The sequence below is a fragment of the Dryas octopetala genome, chromosome 3 (genome assembly GCF_963921425.1).
Source record: "Dryas octopetala chromosome 3, drDryOcto1.1, whole genome shotgun sequence".
Taxonomy (NCBI): domain Eukaryota; kingdom Viridiplantae; phylum Streptophyta; class Magnoliopsida; order Rosales; family Rosaceae; genus Dryas; species Dryas octopetala.
Window position 1 is genome coordinate 8,164,366 of NC_141368.1, and position 19,004 is coordinate 8,183,369.

The 19,004-nt window shown below is 35.7% G+C and overlaps 2 protein-coding genes across 9 annotated transcripts; both read left to right on the forward strand.

Annotated features, from left to right (window-relative positions):
• The first annotated feature begins 934 nt into the window (after window positions 1–934).
• LOC147290431 (Transcription factor jumonji (jmjC) domain-containing protein) lies at window positions 935–11,224 on the forward strand. Of its 8 annotated transcripts, none has more exons than XM_086235016.1 (13): window positions 935–1,542; window positions 1,642–1,775; window positions 1,955–2,051; window positions 2,158–2,293; window positions 2,381–2,444; window positions 2,575–3,358; window positions 3,459–3,788; window positions 4,709–5,386; window positions 5,469–5,541; window positions 5,629–5,699; window positions 6,146–6,265; window positions 6,856–6,926; window positions 8,710–9,516. In XM_086235016.1, the coding sequence occupies exons 1-13, from the start codon at window positions 1,126–1,128 to the stop codon at window positions 8,912–8,914; spliced, it is 3,180 nt and encodes a 1,059-aa protein (XP_086091142.1). In that variant the 5' UTR covers window positions 935–1,125; the 3' UTR covers window positions 8,915–9,516. The 8 variants fall into 8 exon arrangements, with proteins under 8 accessions (XP_086091142.1, XP_086091141.1, XP_086091143.1 ...); XM_086235015.1 differs by having other exon boundaries at window positions 937–1,542; window positions 5,629–5,714; XM_086235017.1 differs by having other exon boundaries at window positions 937–1,542; window positions 5,629–5,714; window positions 8,757–9,516.
• Window positions 11,225–12,951: 1,727 nt separating this feature from the next.
• CNX3 (cofactor of nitrate reductase and xanthine dehydrogenase 3) lies at window positions 12,952–15,206 on the forward strand. Its single transcript, XM_086238251.1, has 3 exons — window positions 12,952–13,248; window positions 13,424–13,575; window positions 14,075–15,206. Exons 2-3 carry the CDS (start codon window positions 13,474–13,476, stop codon window positions 14,663–14,665), a joined length of 693 nt encoding a protein of 230 aa, XP_086094377.1. The 5' UTR covers window positions 12,952–13,248; window positions 13,424–13,473; the 3' UTR covers window positions 14,666–15,206.
• The last annotated feature ends 3,798 nt before the right edge of the window (window positions 15,207–19,004 follow it).

Below are 19,004 nucleotides of genomic sequence, written 5' to 3' on the forward strand. Positions count from 1 at the left end.
ATAGTTCAGGGGGCAAAAATCATAATAAGCCTAAAAAAAATGTTATGAAATCAGCACATTGGATTTGTCTCTCAAAAGTATGAAATGAGGTAGGCATAAAGTTGTGGTTCCATATTATTTTTGTGAGTGATAGACATACAAATTCATTCGGTTCATTCAGGTGCGAACTTTCGCATATAAAGCCGAGCGCTTGGTGACAATTGTTGAACGCTCGATAGTATATAATTTTTCTATATTGAGTACTCGAACTTGGTTATTAGATTTTATGTTAAGGTTTAACTCTGAAATTTTAAGCTCATATAATTAAACTCTAATATATCGCCTCCATAAAACCTATTCTACACCCTAAGAGAGTATGAGGTGAACCTGTCAGCCTATACCCTAAAAAAATGGGGAGGTATAGCGCCTAGCGTTGCAAGAATTGATCGCCTGTTGTAAAAAAATTTCACCAAGCTCTCGACGACGGTATTAAGTGCGAACGTTCGTACCTGAATGGCTTATGATAGAAATGTTAAGCTCGTCTTACAATGTGATCAATAACGTAATTTCATTTAAAACATAGTTAGCAATGAGATCTCGAGTCCATTTTTGTTCATGATAATAGAATATGTGTCACTCATATATAATGGTAGTAATACTCACCATGGTGAATAAAAATAAATTCATGAGATTTCATTCAATAAAGATGCGATTAGTGATGTGATTCTAATTAAGATGGATCAATAATGTGATCTCATTTTAAGGCTAAGAGTAATTAGGGAGTATAATTGTTAGAATCGAGCATAGTTTTTTTATTTTATTTTTTTTATATGAATGACCTTAGTTTAGGTAAGGGAAACACACCTCACACCTGTCACCTGCCTGATCTTCCGTTAAGACACGTGTATTTATTCGCATTACGTAACCAAAGCCAAGCATGAAACGTCAAGGCATTCACATCGATTCGTACAGTAGAAAATAAAAGAGAAAAATAGTTTCCTACTTTCATCATCGAATTCGATACATCCGATTCGTGCTTTCAATCTCCCTCGCACTTCCTACCTAACCATCGAAACACACGGTTAAATTAATTTATAATTATACCGTCAGACCAATCGCAGCCTTTGAATTTCAATCGCTCCGACGATGGAGGCGCCGGAGGATCGCCGGTGCAAGCGAAGCGCCGGTCCGAAATGGCGGTGCAGAGAATTGGCGGCGCCGGAGAAGTCTTACTGTGAAAAGCACTTGGCGCGGAGTAAGAAGGTTAAGAGAGTCTTAAGCAGAGACGGAGACAGCGGTTCCGATGGAGATAGAGCTTCCGGTGGCCGGAGAGGCGACGCCGGCGGATCGAGGAATAAGAAGAAGAAGAAGCGGAGCGCGAGTGGATCGGAGTCCGAGTCGGAGTACGAGTTGAATCGGATTCTGGTGAGAGAGCAAAAGGAGGAGTTGTCGGCTTACAAGAGCGAGAGGAAGGCGAAAGTGAATGGCGAAGCTAAATCTACAAAATCAGCGTCCAAGTCTAAGGAAGGGATGGCGAACTCCGGCGGTAAATTGAAAGAAAAGGTGAAGTATTGAATCATTGATTCATGTGTTTGTGCTCTAATGGACGGTCATGATGTTCTCTCTGTAATGAACGGTAGTGATTGTTTTTACGTTTTGCAGGATAATAAGTCTAACAAAAGCAAGGAGCGAGTGAGTTTGATGTGTCACCAGTGTCAGAGGAACGACAAGAGTGGCGTTGTTCATTGTTCGAATTGTAAGACAAAGCGATTTTGTTTCGAGTGCATTGAAAGATGGTAAGTAAAAATTATGATGGTTGAAAATTTGAAATAGAGTCAGCAAATTGTGTATTGCATTTGCGGCCAGTTCTAAAATCTAATGCTGTATGCTATATAGAATTGCAGACCTTTGTTATTTGTTAATGTAATGGTTTGAATAATTGATAAGGCTGTTTACATTGTTCAATACTTGATAGGTACCCTGGTATGACCAGAGAGGAATTTGAGAATAAATGCCCATTTTGTCGGCGCAACTGCAACTGCAAAGCTTGCTTGCGCGAATTTGTTGTGCCGGTGGATACTCTTTCCCTGCATTTATTTTGAAATTTGCATGTTTCTATTCGAATGCCTCTCTAATTTTTTCTTTTCTTCATCTGGTGTTATTGTTTAATTTCGACAGTCTCGTCCTAGCGCCAGAGTTGATGACAGTGTCACATTAAGGCGGCTGCAGTACTTGCTATATAAAACTTTGCCTTTACTCAAGCATATTAATAGTGAGCAGAGCTCTGAAATGGAGATTGAAGCTGCCATACGAGGTGGCCTATTATTCTAGTAAATATAGTTTTTTACTTCCTCTTCCTGGTACTGTTTTCAATTCTTTTTATGCTTCTTTTTGTTGGCAGGTGTTCAAGTGACTGAAATGGACATAACCAGAACTAAACTAGACAAAGCTGAGCGTTTGTACTGGTACGTTCAGGCTTCATTCTTGTGCTTTAATTTATAGAACCATCATTACAATAATCATGTAGTTTATTAAAAAAAAAAAAACATTAAAGTTATCATGACTCATGACCATGCATGTTTTCTTATATGACAGCGACAATTGCCATACATCCATTGTTGATCTATACAGAAGCTGCCCCAACCCCAGTTGTTTCTATGATCTGTGTCTTACTTGTTGCCGAGAGCTAAGGGAAGGTTCCCAACCTGGAGGCAGTGAAGCAGAAACATCTCAACAACAATCTGTCGAAAGAGCTCATAAACAAGTGATTGATAGCAAGGACAATAACAATGCGCAAAGGAAAAGACATGGCTGGGAGGGTCAAATTGCCTCTGCTTCTGATGATTCTAAAGCTGATGTGTCCTTTTCTTTTTCCAATTGGAGAGCTAACTCTGATAGCAGCATTCCATGCCCTCCAAAACAATGTGGAGGTTGTGGCAATCCAATGCTGGAATTGAGGCGCAGATATAAATCTAATTGGGTAATGAAGCTGTTAAAAAGTGCAGAGGATTTTACTAGTGATTTCAAGTTGCAAGATGTTGATATTTCTCAAGGATGTTCCTGGTGCCAGCCAAAGGATTTCAAGGATGAAAATAATATACAGTCTCAAGTGAGGCAGGCGGCCTTCAGGAAAAACAGTCATGATAACTTCTTATACTGTCCAAATGCTGTTGACTTGACAGATGATGAAAGTGAGCATTTTCAGAGGCACTGGATTAAGGGAGAACCTGTGATAGTTAGAAATGTTCTTGACAAGACATCCGGCCTTAGTTGGGAACCTATGGTCATGTGGAGAGCTTTTAGAGAAACTGGTGCCAATGTAAAGTTTAAAGAGGAGACGAGAAGTGTGAAGGCCATTGATTGCTTGGATTGGTGTGAGGTCAGCCATATAAAACTTTCTAAATTACGCATAGCTAAGTGAGAAGAGTTTTAAAATATCTTCTGCTAATTGAAGTTCTTGACTTCTCACTGTTTTGTAGGTTGAGATCAATATCCACCAATTTTTTATGGGATACTTAGAGGGTCGTATGCATAAAGGTGGGTGGCCAGAGATGTTGAAATTGAAGGATTGGCCCTCATCAACTTTATTTGAGGAGCGTTTGCCCAGGCATTGTGCTGAATTTATTGCAGCACTCCCCTACAGTGATTATACTGATCCAAAAGGAGGTCTTCTCAATCTTGCTACAAAACTTCCAGAAGATTCACTAAAACCTGATATGGGACCAAAAACATATATTGCGTATGGATTCTCTGAAGAGCTTGGTAGAGGTGATTCAGTGACAAAGCTGCACTGTGATATGTCTGATGCAGTAATGTTCTCACTAGAATGTCTTTCATTATATCTGTCAATGCTTGCTCGAGTTCTGAGTGTTTAATTTGGCCATTTTATTAATTTATGATTCTTTGCTTGACGTGCAACTTATTGATTTGGTTTTCCAATTTGGTTGTACATTTATTCTAGTGTTATCTTGCACAAAGTTGGGTTAGTTAACAGAAAATATTCTTAGTGGATGGGAATGATGGTAAGACGGTTAGTGTAGTTCCCTCACATACATCTGCCAAGGAAGGTAGAAAAAGCATCAACCTTGGACATTTAGCAGTCCGTCTATCTTAAGGCTGTAATTAATTTTGTTATCTCCTCCCTCCACACTGTTTCCAACTACAGCGGATATAACTTTATTTCATCTCGTAGCCTAAATAATTTAGCATTATCAGGGGATTTTTCATCTGAAAAAATGGAATGGAGTGTATCACATTGCTAAACAGTCACCGGAAATACGTCTTGTTTTCTTCTATAGTCTTTACTATGTTATATTGTTGATTGCTTTGAGTCGACATCCATTCTTGGCAAATCTTCCTTGAGCACATATCTGTGATTGCTTTTCTGCCATAATTTTGCTGTGTTGCACTCCTAAGGACACAATCCTCATGCCTTAACAGTTAACACTTATGCCACACTACACTAAACCTGCTAACTTATGACTTATGAGTGCTTTATCTGGGTTGAAATTAGTGGAACTTCATTATGTTTTATATAAATATACGCAACTTGAATAATGGCTTTTATATAGTTTGCTCTAGAATTTATAATCATACTTCAAATTTCCTTTTCTTCTAATATGTCAAGGTTTTCTCTCCATCGCTTCTTGTTAATGTGACTTAATTCTATTTATACCGTCTGTAAAGTTATTTAGACACTGTTGCCAACAGTTATTTGATCTGGTATTAGGTAAATGTTCTGACACACACAGCAAGAGTGAAGATCGCTCCTTGGCAGCAGAAAAACATACAAAATTTGCAAAACAAACATGAAGCTGAAGACCTGCGGGAACTCTACAATGAAATAGATAACGGTAGTGGTAGGAACATTGTGGACAATGACGACCTATTGTCAATACAGCAAGATTTGAGTAAAAGAAAGCTGGATAAAGAACAATCAAGTAGGATTTCACCATTGTCCGATTCCATGGATCTAGTCATTGTCGGATCTGATGAAACAAGGCATGTTTCGGAACCTCCTGATACTTCTGAACTACATAAAACAAGGTTTCTGAGATTTTATCATCGAAGGAATGAAGTGATACAATCCATCTCGCCTCATGTAAATGGAGCTGAGGCAGAGCAAGAACATATTCAATGTTCCAGTGACCCAATGATTGGGAGGCTTGATAGGAAGGATACTTCAGTGGTTTGTTTTTCTGGCAATAATACAGTTCATGATATGGGCTTAAAAGAGTCAAACATTGACTCAACAAAGGATTCTGTTGAAAGTAATGGGAGGTTGGATGCTGTCCATGGTGGTGCTGTTTGGGACATTTTTCGTAGCCAGGATGTTCCTAAGTTAATCAAGTACTTGGAAAAACACAAGAAAGAATTTCGCCACATTAATAATCATCCTGTAGATTCTGTAAGTCTCTTGGTTTTGTCAACCATACTATTTGTACATTGTGTTAGAGAATTTTGTTACATGTATTGTGCATGCTATATAGGTGGTTCATCCCATTCATGATCAGACTCTTTACTTGAATGAGAGACATAAGAAACAACTGAAGGAGGAGTTTAGTAAGCATCTTAACTAGTTTTTACCTCAATTACTCTGGATAAGTAGCAATGTTCTGCAATATAGTTAACAAGTAATTTTATATGCAGATGTGGAGCCATGGACATTTGAGCAATACCTTGGTGAGGCAGTTTTTATTCCAGCAGGATGTCCTCATCAAGTGAGAAATAGACAAGTAATTATACAGCCGAACAATTTATTCAATTAAGGAAGTTAAGCATTAATGTTCTATGTATACTATAAATATTTGTGGCTTTCTTCTAGACCTGTTTGATATGGTTAAATTCCTGTTTGATACTTAAATAGGACCTGTATGCTTTTCTCTAGATTTGTTTCATTGTACTTCTTATATGTCTGATCCATCTATGGAGTGAGTTTCTTTGAGTTCTTATGGTCATGAATAATCTTTTAGAGAGTTTGCAAAACAGAAAGAAAAGAAAAGGAATTGAAGTTGCATGTTGTGAAGTAATTTTAATAGTAACTTACTATATCTCGGGATCTGTTTTGTTTCCAATTATATTTACCTTTTTTGTTAGTTTCAAATGTTTAAGGTATCTTGATTAGCTTTTCCTTCTTTTGATTATATTTTCATTTCATTTCTTTCAGTCTTGTATAAAGGTAGCACTTGACTTCGTATCTCCTGAGAATCTTGAAGAATGCATGCGATTAACAAAGGAGTTTCGTTTGCTCCCAAAAAACCATAGAGCCAAGGAAGACAAATTGGAGGTATCTCAATGATTTTGATGTTTTTCAGTACCTCATAATAATTAATTTTGTATATATCAAGTAATCTATTTTTGCTTATTGTAGTAGAATACTGTTATGCCAAATGAAATTGATTATGTTCTTACTAAGATTTCATGAGGATATGAGGGACAAAATCTTTTTTATTTTATTTTGGCCTGAAGGGACAGAATCCGCTATGGATGTTGACTAGATTTTAGTCCAAGTTGTTGACACTGTAAATTGCCCCTTGGATACTTAACCCAGAACAGATTCAAATTACGCACTAGTAGATATGACCAAAACCGCCCACACCCAAAGAATTAAGGCATCAACATACATTGCAGAAATGCATGAAAACTGCAACATAGACCAGAGGACTGTGCATGACTGCTTCTGTACCTCTCAGTACAGAAGCACTAGTAGATATGTTGCAGTAGATATGACCAAAACCCCCCACACCCAAAGAGTTAAGGCATCAATATACATTGCAGAAATGCATGAAAACTGCAACATAGACCAGAGGACTGTGCATGACTGCTTCTGTACCTCTCAGGCTCTATTGGTTTTTCTTTCTTTCCTTTTATGTACAGGTGAAAAAGATGGCACTTTATGCTACAAGTTTAGCTCTAAGAGAAGCAAACAGTTTGATGACAAAGCTTGAGTAAGATTCATTTTCTTTTCTTTGCTTTATATGTGCTGCTAAGATTTGAAATCCAATGCAATGTTGACCTTATTAAATGTTTTGTGGTGGCCAGCTTCTCATCACCTTGTAGTTAGGTATGACAGATGTAAGCTGACAGAACCATCTGTTAATTCACCTATATCTTCATCAGTTTCTGATGTCACACCTAGGATAGGTAAATGTGTGTATAAACTCAAAAAACGCCACTTTCTTGCATTTCAACATAGATGCTCGCCTCATCAAAGAAAAAAGAAAGTAAATAGTTCTATGATTATTATTGAGATGAGGGATATATTATTAATGGTTACCTGTCTTGGAAAATTTGATTACTTAACCTAGCTTCTTGACACCAATTTTCATCTCTCGGTTTCGCCTATATGGAGTCATATTTGCTGAATGTTATTGTTGACCTGCATTTTGGCATGTGTGTATGTGTTTTCTTCCTCCTTGATAATCAATTCCCTTTTCCCCTGCAAGGAGAATTTAGACCCAAGACCTACCCATGTCTCATCCTTTACACTCTTTTACAACCACCTGATCTGTGGCTTAATTACATGTTATACATCTAGGTTTGATATATCTGTGGACTACATTTGTTTTAAGGTTTGAATTAGACTGTGGCAGTTGCTCCTTAGAGAGAACTATTGCTGCATTATTGATGGTCGTTTTAAGATAGAGAGGTGCTTTGGAATGCACTGAATGAATTATCATTAATTCTACTTAATTAAGAATTGAAAACTGTCAATTTGTCATTGACATGTTAAGTCTGGTAACATGCATCCCATCCATTTGAGGAAGTTGAAGGTCCCAGTTTCAAGTCTGGGTAACAGTAAGGAAGGATGAAGATCCCAGTTTATCATTATTGTCCTTTATAGCGTAACTTTCACCTAAATTTGTCCTTTTTTTCTATGGTTGGAGAGTAGAAAGTTCTCTTGTTTCCTTTCAATGTGGGATTGGGGGTCCTTTATATATTAGAGTCGAGCACTTCACAGTCCATATTTCAAAGTGGGACTAGGTCACTTTTTTTTTTTTTTCCTCTCAGATGGGATTAAGTCCTTTCAGCTTGACCAATTATGGCATAATAAGAAATTAAAGCAGTACGTGAAAATTAGCTGATTTATCAAGGTGGAAGAATGTGGTGGGTACTAGCATATCTCAAGTACAATGGAAGCTTCTGAAAAGATAAACAATCTGCCAAAAATTAGATGATTTATCAGGTGGTACAGGCAGATCGTAGAGAGGACTGGCAAGGTTAGTTTCCTTAGGTATTTCACTTATTAGTGGGATTACTTTGGGGCTCCCAAAATCTCTTAATACTCTGCAAAAGCACATGGCGGAGTTGTTTGGATGTTCGTGTTTCCATAAAAGTTGAGAAAAGGACTTCTTTGAGAGACTAAAGTTTGAGCTAACGCCAAATAAACAGTTTATGCACTAGGTTCGTATGGTTTGTTTTGTGTTGTTGTGACAAGTAAATCTTTTGTAGAGGAGTTCTTTTGGAGTTTTTGCTTCTCCAAGAAGCACATTTTTCACTTTTGGAGAAATATTATAGTTCTTTTAGCAGTGTGGCTAAATAACTTTAGAAATATGAGAAGTGCTTTGAAATATGAGAAGTGCTTTCTTTCCTAGAAAGATTTTAGAAGTTGTACCACATGGGTTATATGTTATTCAATGAGTCTTTCAGATTACTAGTATTACTCTTGTAATTTATTACTTGTATCACCACTGTAATTTGTATTAAATTCCATGTGTGCTCCATATCAAGGGATAGTCCAACCTTTACAGTCAAATTCAAATATGGCTCCTCTGTAGTAGTGAAAGAAAGCCTACAAGTGAAGGGAATGTGTCAAAAAGAGAGGACGTCTAATTTTACAATCAAAGGCTGCTCTTTGGCGGACATCACACTAGTGCTACTCAAGAGCTATGTGCTTTTTGCCTTTTTCAAGAATTCTCATTCTAGAAACATCTGAAGGACTGGTGAATTCCTGTCACACTAAAACATCGGCTGGACTGCTGAATGCCTCATGGGCAGCTCTTTGGTGGGCATCATACTAGTGTTACTCAAGAGCTATGTGCTTCTTTCCTTTTCAAGAAATTTCACTCTAAAAGCACCAGGACTGCTGAATTCTTGTCACACTCTAAAACCATCGGCAGGACTGCTGAATGCCTCGGAGGCTGCTCTTTGGTGGACATCGCACTAGTGTTACTCAAGAGCTATGTGCTTCTTTCCTTTTCAAGAATTCTCAGGACTGCTGAATGCCTCAGTCAACTTATCTAGAATCTAACGTCACTTTGACCACATCATCTTTACATCAACAAGTTTTCAGACAAGAACACCTAGCCCTACATTGAAGAGGCTACAAGAGTCCCAATATATTCATAAGTTGAGTATGATGCGTCTCATTCATCCTCACGAACTACAAAGCTCTAGCCACAATTTGTTGTTCCTTCTTTGCACAAGTACCAAACATTCCATCATTGTTGCTATTTTGTGAAGCCACTACCAAAATATAAGTCACCCCTCTTTGCGAAGGAGAACACAATTCTTGTTTCATAATCCTATATTCCTATCCCTCAATCTTCATTTGAGTTTGCTTATGGCCATAAGAGTGAAGGTTGTTGGTTTGATATACATTGTTGACTCGTTATTTTTTTTTCGGTCAATTGTTGACTCATTTCCTAACAGCTTAAGCTATTGATGTCGAGTGGTTGCCTAACATGGTATCAGCGTTCTGGTTGCAAAATACAAAAGAAAGAAGAAGAATTGGATGCCACAGAGCAGCAGCCTGCGAATAAGATTCTACACCATCAAACAACCACAATGCCCCCAAAAGCTTAATATCAAGCCAACACCCTGCTTCACGTGCAGCCCTAACTTGCACATGGAGAGCAAACATATACTGATAAATAGAATTGGAAGATGAAGTATTTGAACTCAGAATCTCCTGCACACAAGACTCTGATATTATGTTAGACAATCATTGTGCCCCAAAAGGTTAAGCTGTCAAGGAATTGACCAACGATATATCAAGTTAACAAACACCTCCAATCCTTCTCCACTCATTTGTTAATATGTCTACATCTATCTGCCTATCCTCCTGCACGATGAGGCTGCACGCGAGTGAGAGTGTTGGCATGTGCTTGATATACGTTGTTAGCTCATTCCCTAACAGCTGAAGCATTTGGAACAAGCCTTGTAACCAAACAATCATTTGGTTGTGTGATGTGTCTATTGAAGTGCACTTTGGAGGAGTTGCAGTTGTGCTTTATAGACACCTTGGAGCTGCTGAGTAAACAACCTTGGTAGTGAAGGAGGCCATGACAATCTATTGACAACTACACCAATGACAAGGTGAAGTTATTGTTCTTGGAGGATCAAGTATATTGCTTTTTTCTAAGGTAAATCCTAATCTAAGAGCTTGCTTAGATGTTAAAATTAGGTCCAATTAAATTTTTAAAATATATTTCCACTAGGATTATGGATTACAACCATTGGTATCAAAAAAATTTATTTTCAGAAGCAAAAATGAAAATGAAAATAATTGGCCTTAAATTTGGATGACAATTTTGCACAATTACACTTGCAATTAAAGACCTATCCGCCTTTTATGTTCAAGAAACACCTATCTGCTTGTGCGTTGAAAACTTTGTCAGTTAAAAAAAAAAAAAAAATTCTATATTTAGGGCTTAAATTTTGTTTATGTATTTTTCATTGTTTCCATACTAAATTATTTATTTGGTGTCAAATTGAAATGCTGTAATCTCTTAATAGCGAAAATAAAAAGGAGTGTTCAATCTACAGGATGTTGGGGTTTTGTAGGGGAGGTCACTTCACACGAGTCATCATTTTGTATTCAATCAGTATCTTGACCCTTGACTCCCCGTTGTTATGTCTATTCTAAGTTGATTAAAATTTTCTTTACGTCTTAAAAGATTTATGTTCTTTTGTATTAATTTTGTTGTCTTGGACTAACAAATGGTATGGATTTGTTTTTGTAGTACATCAAACCCAGTTAGAAAGAAAGAGTAGGAACAACCAGTTGGGGTCTGAACCAGAAGGCTTCTAAAGAACAGTATGCTCGAATCCTGCCCTTGTGCTTTGCTGCTGCAGATCTCATAAAAAAGACAGTAATTTATGCCTTTCTTACAGGTGACTTGACATGTTTGCTCAATGTATATAGTATGGAAGGTTGAGTTTATCGGATGTTTGAAAAACAATGTTCCTTTTTCCCTTTCCTGGATGAAAGGTTTTAAGATAATGGATATGGACTTCATCATCATGTGCAATGGTTGAGGTCAATAGCCAATTCAATACAAGCCTATTGACCTCTTTTTTCAATTATTGACTTGACACAAGTCTATTTTGTTGCAATAGTTCAAGTTAATAACATAAGTCAATAGCTATATATTTTTTCATATATTCTGTTATAAATTAAAATTTATAAATTTATTTATTTTAAAAATTATATCATTGAAATAATCTCAATGAGATCTTTAAAATGAGTTCAATATTTAATATTTTTTAATAATTTAAATTAATATCCAATTTAAATTTATTTATTTTAGATTATAAACTATAAAATAACTCTATTAATAAAAAATCCTAATTCATATAATGTTTTAAAACATTGATACATTAATTCATATAATAAAACCATAATTCATGGAAAAAAAAAAAAAAACTTTATTACACTTTACTAACCTGAACTTTGAGCTAAATTTTATTTCACTACCTAAAAAAAAAATTGTCTTAATTTATTACTTGAATTAAAAATTTGTTGCAATGTACTACTAGTCTACTTCTGGCTCATTTTGTCTAAACTTTTGTTAAAAATAAAGATATTTTGGTCTTTTCAAGTCAATCTTTTTATTCTAACAATAGGAATTGGAAAAAGATTAAAACACTTATTTTTAACAAAAATTTAGACAAAATTAGAGGTAGTGCATTGCAACAAATTTTTAATTCAGGTGATAAATTGAGACAATTTTTTTTTTTGGTGGTGAAGTAAGATCGAGTTTAAAGTTTATGTAGGAAAAATGTTAAAAAGCAAAAAAAAAAAAAAAACATTGATACACCAAAGCCACATGACACAATCTATCTCCTCCTTTCACTTTTTTCTATGGTAAGTCCCTTCACTTTTTTGGTGCAATTCTAAATCAATTAGCAAGTTAAATTTTTGACTTATCAATTGTTATTTCAATTCATCTATTGCCAATTGACACCCTATTGCAAATCATTTTTGTTTCAAATTGTCAATAGATGACAATTGAATTGTCAATTGATCATAATTGCACATGCTTAATAAAGGAGCGTTTTCGAACTCCAGTGTGTATTTACACTCCACATTGGATTTCGGCAATTTCCTTGAAGCCTGAAGTTTTGTAAAGAATAATAAAAATAATGCATTTGGAATGGTTTATGGTTATTTTATATTACTGTGAAATAATAGATTGTTCCAAATTACAAATGACATAAATTAAAAAAAACAAAAAACAAAAAATCTATTTCCTTTGGTTTACCTAAAATTGAATAAAAATCCATTTTTTTTTAATCTCAAATTCCAGATGAACCAACACTTTGTCCAGAATTATTGGATTTTTTTTTTACACCACACAGAATTACTTGACTCTGTTTAATCTGTCTCATATCTCCTTTGGCTCAACTTTAGTTTCTTTTTTCATTTTTTTTTTCCTGGTGAGGGGTGGAGTTAATGAAATGTGGAGATCTCCTAAGCCATAAATGAGCTCAAACGAATTATATACAATGATCAAAAAGCAACGTTGGCTTTCCTCAACTCATTTTATGTTTTTGTTTTTTTATTTGAAGAAAGGAATTCGAACTTAAGAGCTCAACTCGTAATTCACATTGAAGAAGAAAGCCTTTACGCCTAGTTTTTAAGGTTAGACTGGTTAGTCCAGGTGGTGAGGGTGGCAAGGTAATGCTTTAGGAATATGTTAGATCCACATTCGATTTTCTCCGATGTAACAAAAAGGAATTCAGGCCTACTTGGGCCTAAAATGATAAGTGATTGGTTCATATTGGGCCTCATATGCCCACTTGGTAAAGCCCACTTTGTAAAATGCAAAGCAAACCCAAAAGGGTCCGTGGTTCGCCAATCGCTACTTTCACAGTTTCACTCAGGTACGTACGTACGTACTTACTACATACATAGCTCAATCTCAAATTCTCAATGCTATTGCGTAGATGCCAGACACGTACGTAGCCGACATTGTGTGGCTAAATTCAATTCAAATGCTTCCTTCTTTCTTTTTCTAATGACTACTGGGTGCTCGCAATGATCTTGTATGGTGGTTTTTTGCCTTATGACCTCAACATGTTTGTTAAAATGCCTGATTATCAACTGGGTTTTATTATTTATATATCTCACTCACTCACTCACTCACTCATTCAAAAGCATAGCTCGTTCTTCCAAAATGTTAAGCAACTAATGTCCTAGTTTGTTTCCTTTTCCTACTAGATATTGTTTCAATACTTGCAGTGAAGATTAGAATCTAGGTTCTGCTCGTCATGTTTCTTCGGCGACTTGCAGTACCACTTTCTCATTCAAGGAGGTTTCTTAGCAGCAACAGCAACCATGATCTTGCAAAAGCTATTGCTGAGCTTAATAAGGTAAACTATTGTTTATGCTGCATACAAAATTTGATTGATTCTTATGCGCCTGTGCTTCAGAATAATTGGTTAATGGTTTCTTAAATTCAAATTGGAGAAAATAATGCAGAAAAAGGACCTTTATATTAGAAAAACAAAAAATCTAAATATAATATAAAAAGAAATAGAAAAATATTTTTATTCTAGACGTCTCTAGTGCTGATACATAGAGCATCCGGGTAGTGGATTTCTTAGAAAGAGTGTTTCCTCCTCTTTTGCCTTATATTAAACAAAGGAGACCTGTCTGCTAATTTAATGTGTTCAAACATATAATTACACTTTTAGTAGTTATCTTATATTACCAGAACTTCAATTGGAGCTTTAATGTTCATCTCAAGGAATATTTCATAACTGTGTATCTCCCTACTCAGTATCTAATGTCGAAACATTTCTCTCTTGAAGAAATTTAATAGGGCATGTTGCCAGCATACTTTCATACATTAATGAGTCCTGGTTTCAGGAAATGGAATTAGTATTTGGTGAACCTCCTGCAAATGGGCCTGCCAGCTCTACAAGTAATGATGTTATGGCTCAAGAACCCCAATTAGTACCTCAGGAAAAAGTTGAAGATACACTTGGCCTAACCCACATTGGCAGTACAGGGGAAGCCCAAATGGTGGATGTTTCTCCCAAAGAAAGTAGTAAGAGAACAGCCGTTTCTAGTTGCAAGGTAATTCTTGGTAAGCAGGTGTTTGATTTGGTCTCAGCCAACCAGATGGCCAAGGGAGATGTCCTTAGTGTGGCCAAGATTGCTGGAATAAGTGGAGCAAAGCACACAAGTAGTCTCATCCCACTATGCCACAACATAACCTTGAACCATGTTCGCGTTGATCTGGCGCTAAATCCCAAGGATTTCAGTGTGGATATCGAAGCGGAAGCCACTTCAACAGGGAAAACTGGGGCTGAAATGGAAGCAATGACTGCTGTGACTGTTGCTGGCCTAACAGTCTATGATATGTGCAAAGCTGCTTCAAAGGGTATACAGATCACAGATGTACGACTTGAGAGTAAAACTGGTGGGAAGAGTGGAGACTGGTCCAGGGAGGAGTAATGGTGATGGTGTGTCTAAAGAAGAATATAGTGCAAGATGCTGCCTCTGTCTGCAGGTTAATTCGTTAGTGCGCATTTGGAAATCACATTGTAAGGGAAATAGTACTCATTTCGGATGAAATGGAAATTGAATTGGATTTGGCCTCTGAGAAAAGCAAGTGTGGCCAACAAAAATCAAAATTAATGGCTTGCATTTGTCTTCTTTTCTTCTTTAGTGTCTGTGCATGGAGAAAAATCTTGTATACAATGGTGGTATGCAACTCAGCTTCCACATTCAACCCCATACAACCAATTTTGTATTGTATGCCAAAACTTCTGGTGTGATTGGGGATATGTACCCATCCTGCCAACCTCAAAACCAAACCTTCCTCAAAATATCACATTAGATAATGGTCCTACCAAGATTGGGTGAACTCATCACCCATGTGCCATCAGCTAGAGAAAAGTTGGAGTTCTAGTCATTTTACTTGGGTGTTAGAAACTTTTACTTCGTTGGGTATGCAGATCTATATATCTTTTTGCCTAAATGTGAAGTCTACAAATGCTTATTGAGTTTCTCTGCCACGCTTTAATGCTCTTTCCAGTTTCGAGTTTGATGATTCCTCTTTTTCACTGCTCTCTTTTGCTTTAGTGCTTGCCCCCTAGGGTGGGCATTTGAAACAGAAATATCGAAACCGAACTTGTACCGTGTCAATTTTGTGCCGAAAAACAATATTAATTACATGCCGTACTCATACCGTAACATACTGTACCGAATTATTTAATTATTTAATTATTTAATATTCTTTTAATTAAGTGGCCCCATATTAATGGCTATTTGGGCAAGTCCATAGTCTATAGTAGACTTGCCCACAACGAATTCTCAATCCCCTATTCTAGTATTCCTCACTCAAGCGACATTTGGGCAAAAAAGTTAACTAACCTAATATAACCTAATATGTAAGAATATTAGGTTAGAGTTAGACAATTACTGGTAAAGGATTGACAATTAATATGTAAGAATAAAAGTGCAAGGAATTGACAATATGTCTTTTTGATTGTTAAATGTTGTTTTTTGAAAAAAAGAAAAAAAGTTTAAAATGTTGGTACATATCGAAACCATACCAAACCATACCGAATTCATAGAACACTGGTATGATATGGTATCAGTTTTAAAAATGTTCATACCATACCAATATCGTATTGAATAAAAATTTCGATATGATATCGGTATGAGGCTCATACAGTTTCATACCGTACTCTGTACCCACCCCTACTTGACCCCACACAGTCTATGAAGCATGCTTCAATTATAAGGGAGCAAGGATGTGCTCATTTCAGCGCAGGCCATGGTCCTAACTCTAAGCCTCCTACGGTCCAACCCCTTCTAAGTTCTAACAAGGACACCTTTTCCCTTTGTCTAGGGTGTTGGTTTTTTTTTTTTTTTTTTTTTTTGTAACTTGCCTATTCTCTTTTTGTCCTATATTTTTCTTTTATTGTTTATTTTAGATATTATATTATTTTCTGAATAATAATATTTTTTTCATCAAATTGGGTTTTTCCACCCCAATAGAGCATCGATGGATGTCACATAAAGCCTAAACACGACCGCAATGACCTTGGTCATAGTCAAGGAATTAAATTTTGAAATTTCGCCGAAAATTTCATTTTTTTAGGGTGTCGAAATCGAAACACATGTTTAATAATTTTTCGGGAAAATTTCGCCGAAATTTATTGAAATTTACCGAAATTTACCGAAATTTATCGAAATTTATCGAAATCATCGAAATTTTAATATTTTCTATTTTCTCCAACTTCAGAAATTCACCAAAAATAGCTCGAGACTCCAAATAATTCACCGAAAAATTCTACGAACTCGTATTGATGAGTACTAATTTCCTATAACCTCAAAATAGTCAAATTGCTTTCAAAAAAATTATGAAAAATCCTACTCTTATAATTTAATTTTGAAAAAAATAATAATCGTCAAATTCTTGAATTTTCATTTTCTAAAATTCATTTCCACACAACTAAACTCTAGAACCACAACCAAAAGTCTAAGTTAGTTAAAATAAATTTAAAGAAATTTCTAATTCCTTTAAACAAACCTTAAAACAAATTTGAAAAATTTAAATAACAAAATTACCATAAGCCAAAATTTGGGTTGTTACACTTAGTGAAGACAAACCTTGACTAAGTAAGAGACACGGGAAAAAAGGAAGGAAAGATAAAAAATAAAAAAAAGAATGAAGAGAGAGGCACGGGGAAAAAAAGTAAGGAAAGAAAAAAAAGAAAAAAAATGAGGGGGGGTTTGGGGCCTTTGGGCAATTGGAAAGAAGAAACAAAGGTTTGAGATTTCTTTTAGTTATTTTAAACCTTAAACTTTAATACATTTCTATATAAAAAAATAATTAAAAGTATCCTAAAGGGATTAAAACCTAAGATCCTAAAAAATATAGAGTATATAGGGTTTAATAGAGTATACAGAGTATTAGGGTATATAGAATATATAGAGTATTAGGGTTTAGATTTTAGTGTATAATTAAATTATACAGTATAAAGAATATACTAATTTTGTTTATTCATTATACTAATTTTATTTAACAGTATTTGCTATATTCACCTTATATCACATGAAACCTACTATATAATTTGATTTCTTCAATGTTTTTTATCAATTTAGTAGATAATATGTTAAATAAACATATGGTAAAGTTTCATTCAAAATTTCCGTATTTTGATAGTAATTTCCGTCATTTCCATCTAATTTCTGTCGAAATTTAAAAATCTTCAAAATTTCCGTCAAAATTTTCATCGAAATTTCCTCGAAACTCGAAATTTTATTCCTTGGTCATAGTTTCACAGCAATCGTGACTGTTTTTAACTACAATTAGAAAAATGAATTAGGATTATGACAGAAAGTATTTTTGAAATCTACCTAGATAGTTTGAGTAATATGATACTTGAAAAAAATAAAAAATTGATAGGGGGTGAGAAAAGTAGCTGAGTAAAGTTAGGTGGAGTTAGGGGTGGGTTCGGATCGGTAACCGAACCGAAACTCCTAAACCGAAGACCGAACCGAACCCATCCGGTAAGCCTCCATGGCAACCGAGACCGAGACCGACAAGCCGGTAAACCGACGTCCGGTCAACCGAAGAATCCGGTCGGCTCGGCTCGGACATGGGCCTAAACCGAACACATGCTGGGCCATGTTTTGGGCCACATTTTGGGCCATTTTTGGGCCTTGACTCCATTCACTCAAGGCCACTTCTGAGTTTCTAATTAACCAACTTTGTAATTCAAAGACCTGTAACTTTTGCTGTAATCAATTAATCATACATTCAATAAAACTATAGTCTACTTATCTACATACATTAATACATATATTTTAAACATAATGTTTAAAGAGAACTGATAATAATATGAATATCCTATAATAATATCCTATAAATGTTCAAATATGACAACTTCCATGTTTTTTTGCTACTACTACAATCTACATAAACCAAATTTACAAGTACTAACTTATATAATTACAAACCCATTAAAAAATAAACAAACAAGTGCAGACCAGCTTCAGCTTCAGCTCCACCTCCAACTAAATTAATTGATTTACAAACCAAAAACCAATTTACCAATTCAATTACAAACCAAAAAACTATATAGTAGGCTGATCAGCTCCAAAACACTGCAGATCAGCTCCAAAACACTGCAGATCAGCACCAAAAAATGGCAGACCAGCTCCAAAAAACCACATACCAGCTCCAAAAATGGCAGACCAGCTCCATAAAACCATATACCAGCTCCAAAAAACCAGCTCCAACAGAAATATTAAACCTTTGCAGCAACCTTAAAACTCCAAACATATTCACAACCTTTGTAACATCTGAATCAAAATATAATTAACCAATTAATAAACAAATAACTTACTTGGACAGTTAAGCAAAATAACCAAGTTAGCAAGATAACTTACTTGAACAGAAATTAAGCATGTGTTGGTGTACTTGGAGGAAATGCACTTGAAGTTGAAGACCTTTGTGAGGCATCCACCACTTCAAAATATTAAAAAGAACAATTACTTACAACCAGGCAGCACACAAAGACAAGAAAAAAAAATGCAGCAAGCAATCAAGCACTTACCTTTTTCAATTTCTTCAAGTTCTTTGTAGAATTGAACTTCATCATCAGTTGGCTCCTTGTAGAAATTGAATTCTTCTGCCCTAAGCCAATCACTAGTACACACTAATGCCTCTACGGTTTTTGGGGTCAAAGAAGATCTAAAAGGATCCACAATCCTCCTTCCCAAGCTAAATGCATTCTCACTAGCCACTGTTGAGCTTGGGATGGAGAAGAGATCCTTG